Source organism: Anarhichas minor, unplaced genomic scaffold, assembly GCF_050575085.1.
Source record: "Anarhichas minor isolate MPS153535 unplaced genomic scaffold, ASM5057508v1 ptg000011l, whole genome shotgun sequence".
Classification (NCBI taxonomy): domain Eukaryota; kingdom Metazoa; phylum Chordata; class Actinopteri; order Perciformes; family Anarhichadidae; genus Anarhichas; species Anarhichas minor.
The window spans coordinates 7350194-7367039 of NW_027466457.1; the positions used below are offsets into that span (position 1 = coordinate 7350194).

At 39.7% G+C, this 16846-nt stretch overlaps 5 protein-coding genes across 6 annotated transcripts in view; 1 reads left to right on the plus strand and 4 right to left on the minus strand.

Annotated features, from left to right (window-relative positions):
• LOC142947500 (ras-related protein Rab-8B) overlaps positions 1-1224 on the minus strand; it is a 4235-nt gene extending 3011 nt beyond the window's left edge. The window contains exon 1 of the mRNA XM_076089143.1: positions 253-1224. Within this exon, the coding sequence (XP_075945258.1) occupies positions 253-376 (124 nt within the window). The 5' untranslated portion in view covers positions 377-1224. The remainder of the gene's footprint in view (positions 1-252) is intronic.
• rps27l (ribosomal protein S27 like) lies at positions 969-2547 on the plus strand. The gene is made up of 4 exons (XM_076089144.1): positions 969-1103; positions 1768-1876; positions 2056-2166; positions 2280-2547. Exons 1-4 carry the CDS (start codon positions 1098-1100, stop codon positions 2306-2308), a joined length of 255 nt encoding a protein of 84 aa, XP_075945259.1. The 5' UTR covers positions 969-1097; the 3' UTR covers positions 2309-2547.
• Positions 2543-6231, minus strand: dnaja (DnaJ heat shock protein family (Hsp40) member A). Of its 2 annotated transcripts, XM_076089138.1 has the most exons (8): positions 6086-6231; positions 5622-5762; positions 4325-4499; positions 4122-4226; positions 3798-4025; positions 3469-3699; positions 3264-3364; positions 2543-3180 (listed from the first exon to the last, which is right to left on the minus strand). In XM_076089138.1, the coding sequence occupies exons 2-8, from the start codon at positions 5751-5753 to the stop codon at positions 2965-2967; spliced, it is 1188 nt and encodes a 395-aa protein (XP_075945253.1). In that variant the 5' UTR covers positions 5754-5762; positions 6086-6231; the 3' UTR covers positions 2543-2964. The 2 variants fall into 2 exon arrangements, with proteins under 2 accessions (XP_075945253.1, XP_075945254.1); XM_076089139.1 differs by lacking the exons at positions 5622-5762; positions 6086-6231 and adding an exon at positions 4630-5606.
• Positions 6232-7615: 1384 nt separating this feature from the next.
• On the minus strand, positions 7616-12635 carry idh3a (isocitrate dehydrogenase (NAD(+)) 3 catalytic subunit alpha). Its single transcript, XM_076089141.1, has 12 exons — positions 12085-12635; positions 11786-11851; positions 11093-11155; positions 10897-10980; positions 10563-10677; positions 10182-10369; positions 9754-9887; positions 9571-9673; positions 9377-9441; positions 9144-9228; positions 8524-8676; positions 7616-8432 (listed from the first exon to the last, which is right to left on the minus strand). Exons 1-12 carry the CDS (start codon positions 12109-12111, stop codon positions 8349-8351), a joined length of 1167 nt encoding a protein of 388 aa, XP_075945256.1. The 5' UTR covers positions 12112-12635; the 3' UTR covers positions 7616-8348.
• An 87-nt stretch (positions 12636-12722) lies between these two features.
• On the minus strand, positions 12723-15973 carry lrrc61 (leucine rich repeat containing 61). Its single transcript, XM_076089142.1, has 9 exons — positions 15816-15973; positions 14765-14860; positions 14536-14682; positions 14358-14418; positions 14073-14158; positions 13923-13988; positions 13766-13834; positions 13451-13576; positions 12723-13335 (listed from the first exon to the last, which is right to left on the minus strand). The coding sequence occupies exons 1-9, from the start codon at positions 15841-15843 to the stop codon at positions 13229-13231; spliced, it is 786 nt and encodes a 261-aa protein (XP_075945257.1). The 5' UTR covers positions 15844-15973; the 3' UTR covers positions 12723-13228.
• Positions 15974-16846: the final 873 nt, after the last annotated feature.

Consider the following 16846-nt stretch of genomic DNA (forward strand, 5'->3'; position numbering starts at 1 on the left):
TCTCATTCCATATTTAATATCTGGTGCCTATAAGCCATCAAGGACAGGTGATCGCTATAATGAGTCTCTCCCATTGTCTTGCTCCTATGCAGTTACTGCCGCTTTAACGAATAGGGGTCTGTGTAATAGAAGAAAATATGAATAATAGTCCTAAATATTGACCACCATGTGTGCAATGCTGTAAAGCATCGGTTGATACGGGCATGCATTATGTCAGATTTATATTTAGGGGCGGCAGCAGGGTATAATCACCTATTGTGGATATGAAGGTGGTATTGAAGGAGTCCTCGCTGAATCTGAACAGCAGACATGTCTTGCCGACTCCGCTGTCTCCGATGAGCAACAGCTTGAATAAATAATCGTACGTTTTCGCCATTTAAACACACCGTAGACTCCGACGTTTTGCTAATAATAGGCCGTATTGAGCCGGGGTCCCCCGTCTGGAAATCCTCAGCTGTCTGTGGTAGACTGGCAGCCGACCGGTGCCGAGGAGGGTATCGTCACTTTCTGCTTTGCATCATGGTCTATGTAGTTTAAAGGGATAAGGGGAGAGGATTAACTTTACATGCATTCGTTTTCTTTTTAACAATCACTGTCTTATATGTAATGGGGGAAATACTAACATCGCGGTTGGTCGAATACTTCCCTACATTTTTCAGCTTTTTGATCAATTTATATAAATATAATATAAATATAATTTTGGGTTTCTTAGTGGTCCAACGTTCGTTATCTATATGACGATTTCAATAAAGTCCCACACAAACACGTCTGCTGTTGTATCGCAACAAAACAACTATAAACACAGGATGCAGGTTTCCAGATTTTTTTCAATTTAAGTAGTTAATGAGAAAATGCCATCAAATGTTCAAAATGCAATACTGCAATCGATTCCTCACCAAACCATTTATATTTCCAAAGAATTATTTTTGTTTTAACAAAATTGCATTGAAGGACATGCTCGTGTATTTTAACATATCCTGTTAACAATATCCAGGGATGTCGCAGGTCTGGCAGCAACAGCTCCAGGAACTGCTCAGCCCTTCTTTCTCTTCCACCAGCTTACGTATGCGTCGGACAGCGAGCGTAGCACTGTGAACATGCCTGTAAGTTACACTGTTTTTCCGTGGTGATTTATTTTGTTTGAGTTAATATACTGTGATGTCAACTGTCAATGCATCTTGTCGAGTTCCCACCGTCGCACGGCGCGGTTGTGTTCGCGGTGTGAAAGCCTCGGAAGTTGTGTCGATATGTAGCAGCAGCAGCACGTGTAGTTAAAGTTAGCTAGCGTTAGCCCTGTGTGGCACGGGCGGGGTCTACTTGCTGGAACGCAACCGTATCAGACGTGTGAAACGTTCTGCGATAGAGCCTGTTGTGGAGTAATGTCGGGCCAAGAAACAGTCTGTAACAATAACGTGTATTTTCTTTTATACAAGGTGGTTAGTCTCACTGGATGTGGTGTGTAAACACAAATGCAAATGTATCTGAAAAACTTCAGCGTTAGTTTTCGTTACTGCCAACGTCCATGGTAAACGTTAGCTAGCTAACATCTGGATTTATTTGCCGTGTTGTCTGTCATACTAGACTAGATTAAAACAGTTACACACGTGACATGACATTGTGTAACACCGGAGTAGCGTTGTTATACAACCGTCCATAAGCAATGGAAAGATAACGCTCTTTAATTAGCTCTTTCACTTATTTGACTGCGGTCAATTCACTAAAATCTGTCAAATTAAATGTCATCTATGAAATGTATTTTCTCTGTAGCTCGCCAGAGACCTCCTCCATCCTTCAATTGAACTTGAGAGAAGACAACATAAAAAGAAAAGACTCGTCCAGAGTCCTAACTCCTACTTCATGGACGTGAAGTGCCCAGGTACAGTAGATTTAATTTATCCTGGACGTGTGATACATGCACAAAGAACAATAGATGCTGTTATTGTGTGCAAGTCACACATTGACTCATCACTAGTCATTTGTCCATTTTCTACGCCACATTATTCATGCTATACATTTGCCCTATTGTTTGTTTGACAGTTAAATGTTTCTTTGCAGGCTGCTATAAGATCACCACAGTGTTCAGCCATGCTCAGACGGTGGTACTCTGTGTGGGATGCGCAACAGTGTTGTGCCAGTCAAGCGGAGGAAAGGCCAGACTGACTGAGGGTAAAACATCCTAAGAAGTTTAATCATTGTTGGATAAATTCCCTTTATAGATGTACATATCTGTCAATTGTAAGTAGAAGGCTGCCTCACTCATTCTGATTTTTGCTTCACAGGTTGCTCTTTCAGGAGGAAGCAACACTAAAAAGGGACTGTACACTTAATCATGTCTGTAATTAAGCCGTGCTGTTTATGAATCCCTTGTTTTTACATTGATTACAATGCAGTTGTGCATTCACTGATGGCAGGTTCTGTCACTGTACAGATGTCCAACTTTTATGTATGATGAATTTATAATCTAGCATAGCAAACATTTTTAAAATGTAAGATGATTCAAAATAAAATCTCATTTAGGCAATAAAGAAATCCGTTCTAAAACTTGAAGCATTCTGGGACTTTTATTGAGAAATGAACAAAAACAGTTTGTCAAGATTGAAATTACCTTCACAGAAAGCATAGAAGTAGTCCGTTGGGCTTCTGAAAATATATGTGCCATTGATTTCTTAGGAAACACACACAGATATAAAAAGACATGGATCGTAAATACCGAACATACGGGACGGTGAGCCAAAATACAGTTTTGATAACTTGGGGAGCACAAATGAAACGTACAATGAGTACTCCACTTGCATATATACCAGGAGTGTTGCTCAAAAAACAGCTTTGGCAGCTGTTTTAAACCTAATGTTACTTATTTGCATTATATTACTCTGAAAAACAGAACTTTAAAAGCATGTTCACAAAAAAGGAAAGAATCCAAAACAACAAAACCCACATGCTCTACAACACATTGTTTTACGATTACTGCGTCTGACATTGCACTCCACTTCTGGGACCCTCCTCGTCTTCCTCATAAGCTTCCCCACTGGCGCTTCTCTGTTGCGTCCGCACATCCACCTCACAGAGTTGCACGTCCTCCATGTCGTCGGTAATCATCACTTCCTCCCTGGGAGGAAGCAGTCTTTCCAGCTGGAACATGAGATGCTCTGGAAGCCAGCCCGTCTCTGGGAAATCCACCTACAGGATGAATTACAATCGGCTTAAATTAAACGTCTCTACAACCTAAGAATGCGATTTGTTTCGTGTTCAGTGTACCTTACCTGGAACTTAATGAAAAGCTGGCCCTTCTCAAAAGGTTCCTTGTAAATTGGCACGCCCTCATTCTGAACACATTTGACGTCACTGTGCTTGATTACTTCGCCTGTTGATAAAAATAAAATAAAACATTTGTTGATGCCATTTTAATTACAAATACGTTCTAGTAGAGAAGGCAGCACTGGAGACCAGCGAATCTCCATCAATTACCCGGCTGTGAGGTGATGATGAGCATTCGGTCATCTAATGTTTGAATGGTCTTCTTGAAACCACACAGAGCCTCAGCCAGTTTGATGTTCATCTTCATGGTCAGATCGTTGACTTTTCTCTGGAACACAGGGTGCTCCTTCTGATCCAGAACTATGATCACGTCCCCGGGCTCCAATCCAGGTTCCTGGTCGCCTTCTCCAGTGAATGTAATTTTCTGACCGTCTCTCATACCTGCACAGAACATTCACCTTCAGTTTAGTTTGCCCATGCAGACATATTTACACTACGATATAAAATATGAGTATCTCAGATAGGGGGAAATAACATACCTTTATCAATGTGAACTTCAAGAACTTTCTTCTTGCGTTCTACTTTGCGTCCGTTGCAGCTCTTGCAGCGGTCTTTAGAGTTAAATTTCTCGCCCTGTCCCTGGCAGTCTGCACACATGCTTTGGATCTGCTGGATCATGCCCGGTCCAATCTGTTGCACCTTCACTTGTACTCCTCTTCCTTTGCAAGTTGAGCACTTCTCCAAGGCACCTTTCTTACCACCATAACCTGTATCAAAACAGGAGATTGCCATTTATTGAACAAAAAACAGACATTTACATTGAATATGCGATTAAAAACAAAAAAGAATATAACACTACATACCTTCACATTTTTCACAAATTACACTCTTTTGAAGTCCAAGCTTCCTGGAGCTGCCTTTGTACATCTCCTCCAGTGTAACACTAAGCTGATGGACAACATTCTTCCCTACAGGAAAGGCACATATATATGCAGGGTAAACAGTTGTGCAAGCCGTGGGTATTTGAATATGTAAGCGGTCTGCTGCTAGATTACTTAAATCCTACCTCTTCTTTCTCTCTGCATCCTTCCTCCACCTCCAAAGAACATGTTGAACATGTCCATTGGGGAAGTTCCTCCACTCATGCCTCCCTCTTTGATCGCTTGTTCTCCTCCTTGGTCATACAGGTCTCGTTTCTCTGGGTTTGACAGCACCTCGTATGCTTGAGATATAAGCTTGAACTGTGGTGATGAAAAGAAAGAACTTTTTGATAACAAGACTGCATCTAAAGTCTTCTTAAATAATTAATCTCTCGACTATTCTTTCTGACAATGACTGATATTTAGTGGTGCAACGGATCATAAAACTCACGGTTCGGATCGTATCACGGATCAGTCATGAATTAGATCAGCACAAAAGAAAAAAAAGGAGCAAATAAAACTTTTACAGATCCCTGATCATGTATTTTGCCACCTATACCAATTGTCGATCCATATTGTTGTTTGATCACAGCAGCTGGTCTGGATGGTTCCAAACTCTTTTTTTTTGCTACCGTCCCAAAAATCATTTCAACCACTTTGAAGCCTCTAAACCCTTAACATTTCTAAATTTCATCCTTTTACTTTAGTTTTTTTCCTCATAAAAACATACAAATCAAATAAGGAAATAAAAGATTGCATTTTTATCAAAACAAATATTGTAATTAGTGATTTTAATGATTCATTATAAACTGCTTAGAGTTGGTGTAAATAGCTCATAATGCATCTCTAACATCCATTTTATATTGCTGTGAAAACATCTCCTTCATACAACTGGATTTAATCAGGTTTCTTTCCAAAACTACAATTTACGAGATTACACGTGAACACATCACGATAACGTTATAACGTACCTTCGCCAAATACTCATTTTCACTGAGCAGAGCCTGAACGCGTCATAATGGAACCGAACGGAACCGTCGAACATTTAAGGATTAGTTACATTGTAACATTATCAGAGATCAGCGACTAGAAAAGCATATTTTACAGAATATCGGCCGATAACGATAAGACTGTATGTCACACTGCGGTGGTTAACGTTAAACTGTGTAATTAATCCGAACCGATCACTGATATTAGCCCTGGAGTGTTAACACATTGTCTACAATGACAGTAAAGAGCCACTTCATTTTATTTTAAGGTCACAACTTCTTGTCTGATGCATTCCACCCAGCGTCATGGGGCAGATCTTCCTGTACTTAACCCGAGGAGCTGTGAGACCATTCCAGAAAGTTCCAGGGGGGGGGTAACTCAACAAGGCGAGCACTTTAAAATTAGAAAGGGCGACACCCTCACGTTAGCTTTATGTAACTAGCGCTAACTTACCTTCTCGCCCTCATCGGGGTTCTTGTCGGGGTGATATTTCAATGCCAGTTTCCTGTACGCTTTTTTAAGGTCATCTTGTGAGGCTTTGGGATTGACACCCAATAGATCGTAGTAGCCGGTTTCGTGCACCATGGTGACAACCTAAAACCAAAAGACACACATTAGCATATAGATCCAATGCTACCGTCAACGTGAAGGTTAGCCACATGTAGTAAAAACCTCAAATCAACGTTAGCTAACAACGCGAATACACATCCACAAAGTCCACAGTAGCCAGGACGTGCGACGGAATTAACGTTACGCTTATAGCCACCGGCAGCAGCACGTGTTGTTTAACGTAAATGAATTGCAACCATATTACGTTGGTTAAGAGCCTACGTTGTGTTCAGGCTTGAATGAAACCGTTAGCATTCATTTGCCGTATAGCTAAATCGCTGTTTCCAATCACAGCCTAGTGTACTCACTTGACAGTTGATGTTAATATCCTAGCTTTCGCTGAGACTGCTGACGGAAGATGGCTGGTTCTTATAAAGGCTCTATCGTGCAGAACTTTCTGGAGAGCTGTGAGAAGAGGGGCCGCCGGAAGTGTCGTTGGACCTGAGGGGGGAGAGAGAGAGAGAGAGAACGAGGGAGAGAGAGAGAGAGAGAGAGAGAGAGAGAGAGAACGAGGGAGAGAGAGAGAGAGAGAGAGAGAGAGAACGAGGGAGAGAGAGAGAGAGAGAGACTACTCAGGTCCTTTACATAACTTGATAATTGATGCATTAATGTGCATCACTTTGTGTTGTAGCTGATGAAGTTGGGCCAAATACATTAGAATGTATTTGTTAACTATATTATGTAGTATTAGTAATGTACCTGCAATATAACTACCAACTAAAGCGATCAAATAAGTGATTTTTACTTAAAAGTAAAAAAGCAATATGGTAAAGCTACTGTGGGAACAATTACTAGTTTTTCCCCAGATCTCCCTGCGTTGTTCTTTTAAATACGAACATGCAAACAAATTTATTAAGAGATGAGTTGAATAATGTAGTTTTGAAAAAAATGACGATTGACCGAATTAGAATGTGTTTTTAAGCCTATTTTGTACTTAACTTGTTGTAGGGAAGCCTGATAACAACTTTGCTAGAAGTGTGTCCTTCATCCCACATGGAGAAGATGATGGAGAGAATAAAACAGGCAATCAGTGAGTGTGGATATGTGAAAAAGAAACTGGTGACATGGGCAATGTCAGTCGCTCTAGAAGCCAATCAGAAGTGTATGCAAAAGTAAAAATTATGAAACTGGAGTTTTTTTAAATAATTCTTATCCAATGTAAGAAAATCTGGGAATTAAATTACCCACCAAACAGAATACTTAAATGCATTTTTCAAAGAGAAAATTTGAATATAAAATAATAGAAATCACTATTTTCTCTGATAATGCTATGGTAAGGTGGTGTCTGGCTTACTCTGAGGAGACAGGCAAACATTTTCAAGGGTTTCCTCAATATGGAAGACAAAATAAGAGAAGCTTTGGATGAAGACGGATGGCTGCATTCTGGAGATCTGGGGAAGATAGACTAATAGGGTTTCTTGTCCATCACAGGGAGAAGAAAAGGTAGAATAATCTGAGCAAATTAAGCTATTGTAAGAAAATTGCTCATCTGGTCACTAGCTCACATTCTGTGCATTACTCACACTTGAGTCCATGTTGTTCTGGACAGAACAGACGGATCTATTATCCTTGTTAGGAGTCATGTAATGTCAGGGTGCCCTGTCTCTCTCTTCATTCAGAGCTGATTATCACAGCTGTTCCCACAGAGGAAGCAGTGAAAAAGGAGATCATCAGCAATGCCTTGCTCATTGGGGACAAGAGGAAGTTTTTGTCAATGCTTTTAGCACTGAAGGCGATGCCTTGTTATCCAGATAATGAAAAATGATATCGGGACCATATTTAATTTATTCTCTTAGGCAGAAATATTTCTTATTAATTCCTATTAGTTTCTTGTAAACAATACATTTGTACTGCTTTGAAATCATACTAGTTACTTGTATGATAGGATGGTACTCTGTAGTTTTTGTAAATAATGTGTGGTATTCAGTATATCGTTGATACCAATTTGGATAAAAACTAAACATGGAAATAACTTCCACCAGGAATCTAATCACACAGGAGTCACCATCATAGCAGCTGAGACGGTTTATGATACCCACAAGAATAAAAAGTCTAGCATTTCTAATGTCATTGTAATATTTTTTCTTTATACATTCATTATAGTTGCAGCAAGAAAAACAGTTTCACAATAGAGATTACTATAACCGTTAACTTACTATGTTTAAATCATTAAAGCTTTAATTTCATAAATGGCTGTGAAATATATCCAAGAACAGAATTTAAGGGTTTGACTTGTTGACATTTTGAGTGTTTCTCAAGTGTTCATGGAGGTTACAGATTACATCTTTTGTGTTACAATAGCAGTGTTAATTACATAAGACAATAGTTGAAATGTAGCCAATAAATAGACAATATCCACCACAGATAAAACAGTTCAGGAATAAAATGCATATCACATATACAGTAACGGATGCTCAAGAGATAGTGCAACAAGAATAATGAAACATTTGGAATGTCTAATCCCAGAGTGTTTTTTCTTTTTAAATACATATCATGGATTAAAATGTGCAGTATGTGCAGATACAACTTGCCATGAAACAAAGTGACCCTAACACATAACTTGTGGTCTTATTAAACCAGATCTCTCACTCGTTGACATATTGCTTCTGTGAATTCTGAGCACTTGGAGTTTCCTCCCAGGTCTTTGGTTAGAACCTTGAAGACAGACAGATAAAATCATAATAAATCAAAATGAAAACATACAACCAAAATGGCATTTCTTTCTTTCGTGACAAGTATAGATTACCTTTTTGTCTCGAATGACGTCAAAGCAGGCAGTCTCAATCTTCTTGGCGTGGCCATGCAGGCCCATGTGCCGCAGCATCATGACCGCACTGAGCAGCAAGGCGGTGGGGTTGGCCATGTCTTTCCCTGCTATGTCTGGGGCAGTTCCATGAACCTGACAGGAGAAATTAATCACAATCTATCATCATGGTTGAGATGTTATGAAAAGATAAGAGACATGAAGAAGCCAAACTTTGATGTGATTAGCTAACTCTGGGGCACAAAAGGAGGTCTGCACACTCCAAATGGTTTATTTCTCTTGTAAGGCAACATTTCAATAAGGTAAATGTGATAGCGATGTGGGTTGATTTTCCTGTTTTCTCTTTCACGTTTGCCTGATGAAGATCTTTGCAGATCGTAACAAGAGAAAGAGAAATTTACCATTTGGAGCCATTTGGAACTGTGTGCAGACCTCCTCTGTGCCCTACAGTTACGTTTTTTTTGTCTCGCACATGAGTATATTTGCCAGGATGTGCACACACTTCTCTCTCCTTAACTCACTCATCCCACACCACGAACGTCTACTGTGCAACATGTACTTTGGTCATCACAGTCTGACAAATGGGAATAAAAAGAACATACCGACTCAAATATGGCAACACCATTAGCGCCAATGTTTCCACTTGGAGTCACTCCGAGACCTCCAATTAGTCCAGCACAAAGATCACTGTAATGGTAAACACACAGTTACCTTTTTAGATGTATTCTTAGTTTGTAAATACGTGCTTTTTGGTCCATTTCATTGAGGAACAAAAATAATGGAGAAAATATGACTTATTAGTACAACAAGTGCAATATGCAAGAGGTTTACTTACCTCAAGATGTCTCCGTACAAATTCGGCATCACTAATACATCAAACTCTGTAGGATTCTGTACCATCTATAAGAACATGTATAAACCATGCAACTATTAATTAATAAGCAAAACCTCCAACAAAATATTTCTTTATATCCATCTAAAACATTACACACACAAAACCAATTCAGAACAAATGCTATTGGGACTTACATTAAGGCAAACAGTATCCAAGTACATCTCATTGAATTTCACATCTTTGTGCTTTTCAGCAGCCTCTCTGCATTTTCGTAGGAAAAGGCCATCAGACATGCGCCTAGAAGAAATGTCAACAGAGGACAACCATTACATTTTAGCAAACAGCTTTAAAATGACAAATTACTTGAAGCAACTTACATAATATTGGCCTTATGAACAGCAGTAACAGTGGCCCTCTGATTATTTTTGGCATATTCAAAAGCATACTCTGCGATGCGTTGGCTGGCTTGCTCTGTAATGAGCTTAATACTCTGAACAACCCCATCAACAATCTGAAAAAATACAAATCCAAGAGAGATTCAGGTAAAATATGTAAAGTATAACCAGTGTTTCAGCTTTTTCAAAAACAAAATGACAACGGTTCAATTCCTTAATATCAAAAGGTGTCTTCACTGGGGAAGCAAAACAAGACGATGAGATACGTTTTGATCTATTAAATGAAATAAGCCTTTATGTTAATTCAGTGAGGAAATAATCAAAATGTCAAAAGAACAATGTAATGTATGAAAAATAAACTGTAAACAATGCAACAACTAAACAAGTGATGTGCTGTTAAAGGGTCTCACCACATGTTCAATCCCACTGTATTCTCCCTCAGTGTTCTCCCTGATGGTGACCAGGTTCACATCCGTGTAGGGGGTCTTGTAGCCCTCAATGGACACACAGGGGCGCACATTGGCATAGAGGTCAAAGGTTTTCCTCAGCAGGAGGTTCATAGAGGGATGGCCAGCAGCTATTGGCGTCTTCAAAGGACCTGTAGATTGTTGAGCAATTCAATATTATGTACTAGAACAATAAGGATAAGATCTAAACCAATGTGTCATGTTTGTAATGAACAGTAAAGTATCAGTCCCATATTTTTAAACCTCTTTCCACCACAAAGGATAAAGTTATTTTATCGCTCTTGTAGTTTCTTTAAGTAATTATAAGCCTATTAAACAGGTTACCTTTTAGGCCAATGTTGTTCCTGTCCATCGATTCTTTGGCATCAGGAGGGATCATCCACTTGCCACCAGGTCCTTGGATGGCTGTAACATTTCTCTCCTCCCACTGAATAGGTGCCTAGATTTAAAAAAAGAAAAGTGTATGTACAGAAAAATCACTAGATCAGTTTACATTATGGAGCTTTTTCCAAGACTTTAATTATTTATCCGATTTGTCTCTTCGGTATTAGTGCTGGAGTAATGCAAATACAGTGTTATCTATCGCAACCTAAAAAAAAAATCCTTTTTGCTGTTTATTGTTCCTGGTGAACAATGATGTTCGGCAGCCAGTACTAACTTCAGCTACTTCAAATATCTTCATGACAGCAGTGGAGATCTCCGGACCAATTCCATCCCCAGGGATTAAAGTAACAGTTTGAATCTGTGAGGCAGAACAAAGACACATAACATGCAATGATATACGAATAATTACACACCTCAGAGTCACAGTTTAATACAAGCAAAATGTGTAGCATTAAAGGAAAGATACATACTCCACGCGTGAACGTCCTGGGTTGTGGGGTCTCTTTCTTCAAAGCTCCAACCACTCGTGACACCTGACAATCAAAAATGGCCACGGTTTGTAAAGGCTAAATTAAACCCTACCCCCAACAAAGAACAGAAGTACCCAAGAATTGTACACTTATGTTAGACTACTTGATCTGGATAACTATTCCTCTGTACTGCACTCTTTTTGACCAAAAGGTACATAATCACTGTTGTGCACACGTATCTGAACATGACAAGCAGTACAATTACATGAAGCACAAGCCATTAATGTCTGGATGGATGGATAAGCATGAGAGAAATTTACAAAGGACGTCCTGGAAGAGGAGACTCGGTCCCATTCACAGCAGGAGTTGTTAGTTCTTTGATTAGCATGCTCATTGCATCGAAAAGGCAATTTTCTGTTGTCTTGTTCAGTATAAGTGACTTAATATGCAATTAACCTTTGCTGTTGATAAACACCATCACCTCAAAAGAGGGCAATGAAGATCACTAACAGCCAATACCTGAAACACAGCTGCCAGTTAACAGTAAATTAGCTTACATATGTTAGCGTAGCTCAACGCTATAGTTGAATTGCAGAAATTGTAGACATGCAGTATAGCAAAGGCGCCGAGAGCTTTTTCCAAACGCAGGAAGGACAGTCCACGTTTTAATGCGTAACGTTGTGCTGAACTTACTTCCTGAGCCTTGATTTTATCCTTGCCATTGAGCGACAAACCCCACTGTTTTAGTAGGTTAAGAATCTGTAGATGAGGGACATTTCATTGACATCTGTTGAGCAATCAGCTACAAACTAACTTTTACAACAATGCATGATCAAATAAGACATGTATAACAGCTACAGCTAGTTGCATGGGTAGGTTACGTTGGTATCTGGTATGCCTGCAGGTTTAGCGTCACTGGATTCATCTAAACACAATGTCATGAGTTTGGTGCAATACCTAAAATACCATTTACATATTTCCCCCGTACATACCGCTGACCTCCACGCCGTCCCTGCCATCTTCAACTAGCCAAGGTCGATGCAGCAGAGTCAGCAGCAGCTTGTCGAGCTCACCGCAACACAAAGCGGATGTCCGTTCGGGACTATTTCCTCCCGAAATCAACCCTCATTAAATAAATCTCAACATTAGTTAACGTCATGATGCATGACAATTTAAATTATTTTATGGATGCAACGTTCAGTTATACACTCTTTTAATTCATTGTATAATACTGACTAATTCTACACTTAAATGCACCTTTAAAGACAGGATTTCCTCGTGCTGTTATTCTGGATATCTTCCCGGATTAGCAATGACATTTAGGGAAATTACTTCCTCTCAAGTGATACTTGAAAAAACTAAATGCGAGTTTATGAGAGGAAAACGCGTACTTGTGATCATAAACGGGCTAACGACTGATTGCTGGTCTGAATAATGGATGGACTGCGACTAGAATTGCCGCACAGACATCTTTGCACCACCAGGTGGCGCCACTGGACCGCTTCTCAGAGTCCACGTACGTGTTTTCTTTTGCAGTGGATGTGCAAACAATGTCTACTATGTACGCACAGTACCAGTTGTAGGTATGAGTAAAAAGAGATGTGAAGCAATTGTATTTGCCACAAGGTGGTTCCACAAATAATAAACTTTATGATATAAAACAAGTAGAAACAGCTGAAACAATCATCCACTTTTGCAAAATGTTCACCTCACGTCACAAAGAAAGCATACAGCATGGGAGATATGTACTCCCAAAATTATCCAGCAATGCAAAATGGAAGAAAGCTCTTAATTACGTAAAACCTATAGAAAATCTTAAGCAGCAAATCTCTCAGCATGAATGCAGGCTACAACATCGTACAAAATGCACACTGTGCAAGTAAAGACATCTTTTGAACCAAACTGAGGGGTGTCAGCATGGATAAAGGTTTTCAAACCACTTACATGTATCCTTCGATACATAATGCATAGGATGAGATTTCAACAAATGCCTCACACTGCAACACAAAGCATTTGTCTGGCAATGGTACTTATCAAGCATTTGGATACAGTTTAGTAATTTGAAAAACCTACAGTACATTAGCCATGGAATATCATAATAAAACTTGCACACAAGTGTGTCTCAAATAGCCCAACTCAGATAGCATACTGCTTTGGCTGCTTCTTCAGGCTCATAGATCTTTCAGTTTGCGAAATGACATGAGTGGCTCTGTTGTTGAGGAGTCTGCATTCATGAAGTACATCTGGAGAGGAAAATAAATGTAGGGAAAGGATTATATAGAGTTGAGTTGACTGGTTACTGTGGATCAAATGCAACACTTTTCTTTTTAAAGAATTGCTCTGCAGAGAACCTCTTACCGTTAAACTGTTTGTAGGCTTCTTCAATAATGGCATTGTTTGATCTTTTTATCTCCCAGTAATTATCCTCCACCCATGGTTTGCAATCTGGATGTTCAACAAGCTGTCCATTCTTGTATAAACCGGCTGGACATTCATAGAAAGACAAACAGTTCAGTAATGTTTTACTTGGAATATTAAAACTTTAACAATTGCAAACTGCATCACAGACTTTGGACGATTGTGTATGCAAGATAAATAACAACTGAACTTAGACTGATGAATGGAGTGTGATAATAAGTCATGACACAGTCACACACTAATTAACAAACACACCTTTGATGGTATCATCGATGTCCTTGCATAATTGGTACAACTCACTCCCACGTCCCACCACTCTTTCACCTACAGATTAGAAACAGATTCAAAAAATGTAACAGAGTCTCGGAGTTAACGTTACGCAAGAGACTAAAAGAAAAGAAAAAAGTCTTACCATCCAGCACTTTGATGTTGGGGAACATCTCAAGAACTATATTTCTATATGATGAGTTCCTGCACACTGTGCACAGAGAAAGCCACTGTGAGTATCAAGATATTCCATTCACGGGGTTGTTTTCAAATAAAGTCACAACAAAACAATTACCTGGATTAGTGTAATTGTAGGTGTTGTCTTTGAGACGTATATTTTCGAGCTTCCTCAAAGGCTGAAGGCAGTGTAGGCTCTCAATGCTGTTGAAGCAGACACAACCGATGAGAGATGACTTTTACACAACCAATTCAGGATGTTGTACGTCAAAGTATAATTACTGGTAGCAAAATATTATGTTTAACAGCAATGACACATTACATTGTTTGTATACAGTGCAATTAATATTGTAATTAGTGACATATTCACAATGAGGGTAAGCATTTGGTCATATTGCGATACCTGGATATGATGTTACCAGCCAAGTTTAAGTGCTGTAAACTTTCACAACTACGCAGTGGCTCTGAAAGCACAAAAAAGCAATAAGATTGCAATAAAAATTCTAATTCATGACAGAGATGTGCACGATAAGGGAACACACAGCATGGAACTAAATAATATGTTGCTCCTGAAATCTTACCTAAATTGGAAATCCTGTTGGCAGACAAGCCGAGTACAGAAAGAAGCCGAAGAGATGCCAGAGGAGCTAAACTTGAGATGTTATTTCCAGAGAGGTCCAGTTTCTCTAAACTCATACACTCCCCAATGCATCCAAGATTGTGGATTCCTGTAAGACATGCAACTTATCATTATAAACAATAATAACGCATTTTTGAAAGGCTTTACTATATACATTAATTCAATCTTACCAAGACCTCTCAATTTGAGGAACAGTATCGACTCCAAATCAAATTCTCCTGTACGTGACTTGAGCAGCACAGCAGTTATCTTCTCACAGTCTGCATCTGAAAGAATCGGGAGAAATGAGACTGCGGCGTAACAAACCACACATTCACGTTTCTATTCTTATAGATGCAACACCATCCCAGGGTCCTCAGTTGTGAGTCAGCGCTGCAAAAAGCAGAATGCTGGAAGCCAATTGTGTCTGCTCTGTTTAAGGTGGAACACTCAAACAGCAACCCATGCAGTCCTTCTCTAAAAAAAGCAAATACCAATTCAAGCAGAACATGAATTTCATTATCTGGCAGCACGCTGAGCTTTTCCTCTGCCAGCTCTGGAGAGACGGGACACAAACAGGCAGATGTGCTGTTTGTGTGTGCTGTCTGTGGTGGTATTAGCTCGACATTTCGCATGCATGAATAACCAGTGAGGGAGTTATATTTGGTTTAATTTCCTCAGGCAGAATCAGTCCCTAACACTAACTCCACATGACTCTTTCATGAGCCTAAACAAACGAAACACTTGACTCCCCGGCAGGTTGACCATAAATAAAAATGATGCTGGGGTCATTTTCTTTTACATTTCATCCTGTTATATATATTCAGATTTGCATCAGGTGTATTCATTTATTTAATATGCAAATGAAAGGGCTGTCAGACAGGGTACTGAAAAAGGAGGAACCAGTGTCGTGTCGGAGCAGGGCCATCAAACATATGTTGAAACTCATCAACACACGCAGAAACAAATAAAGGTGACGGTGTTTAGCTTAGCTTGACACCAGTAAACGCTGTTAGCTCATGTTAGCAGCTGTATCTTGTCTATCGCCTTTGTGATTTCATGAGGATGAGAGTGGGTGGGTTAGTTAATGAAATGGTAACTGTTCATTTTTTTCCTCTGATGATGACACACGCACAATGTTATGCGACGAACGACGCGTTGTTAGCTACATGTTTAGCTGAAGCCGCAGCTAGCTAGCGGCTAGCATAGCGACGTAGCAACAAGCTATCCGTCACAACTTACCTTGGTCTTTATCTCGCTTAGAGTCCATCGCGGGCAACTTTGCTACTTTGAAAACTACGTGTCGCAATAAAAAGCGACGGTTTTAATCAACGCAATGGAAAGACAAGGCTGTGGTTGTTTTGTTTTGGTGGTGGTGGGGGGGGGGGGATGTGAAACTGGCATCTGTCCTGGGGTGCAGTCAGGACACGCTCACTGTACTGCTGTGTGCTGCAATACAGGCACGCAGGTGGGATTGCACGGACCTCAAGTCTCTGCAGTCCAGCACAGCGGAACGACACGGAGGCGATACACTGTGTGTTAGAGGGAGGACGAGGACGTGGCTGGGGGACATTGTTGCAGTATTTGTTAGATGTTGTGTCTGTGCAACAGGTTCGTGGCAATTCAAAGTTTTTCTTTGGATACACAGCAATGAGAAATCACCAGTCAGTGGGTTTCTGTTGTGGCCATATGGGAACGTTATAGTCAATTCTTACTAGTCTTAATTAATTTAATCCAAAGGATAGAAAATACATGAGCATGCAAAGTATAATCCAATGACATAACCCATATGCATTTCTACTATGAGTTAATTTGTTTTGAAAAAAAGCTGACAAATATGGGAAAAAAGGGGTTAATGGAAAGTGTCTGGCCAGACATCATTTTAGGTTTGTGCTAGTGCCCATACATTATGGAAGGTAACTTGTATTCCCTCAGTTTGAGTATTTTTATTCAACCAGGCTACATTTAGATTGAACTTTTATATGCCACTAGTTATTTAGGCTCATGTGACATATAACGTTACCTTTAGCCTACTTTGCAGATCAAGAGCTTATAAACAACAAATAATAATAGTGATAATATTGCTAATAATAATAATAGTAGGCAGAATACATTTTCTACCACTGCACATTACACCCCACTCTTCTTCACCCAAAAATAATGACGTTGTTGACGTGCTACAACACACATAAAAGCTGCAGCCTTCAATTTCATAATATAAAATCCACATATTATGTGGATTCATCAACATTAAGCAACACACAATCTATAGA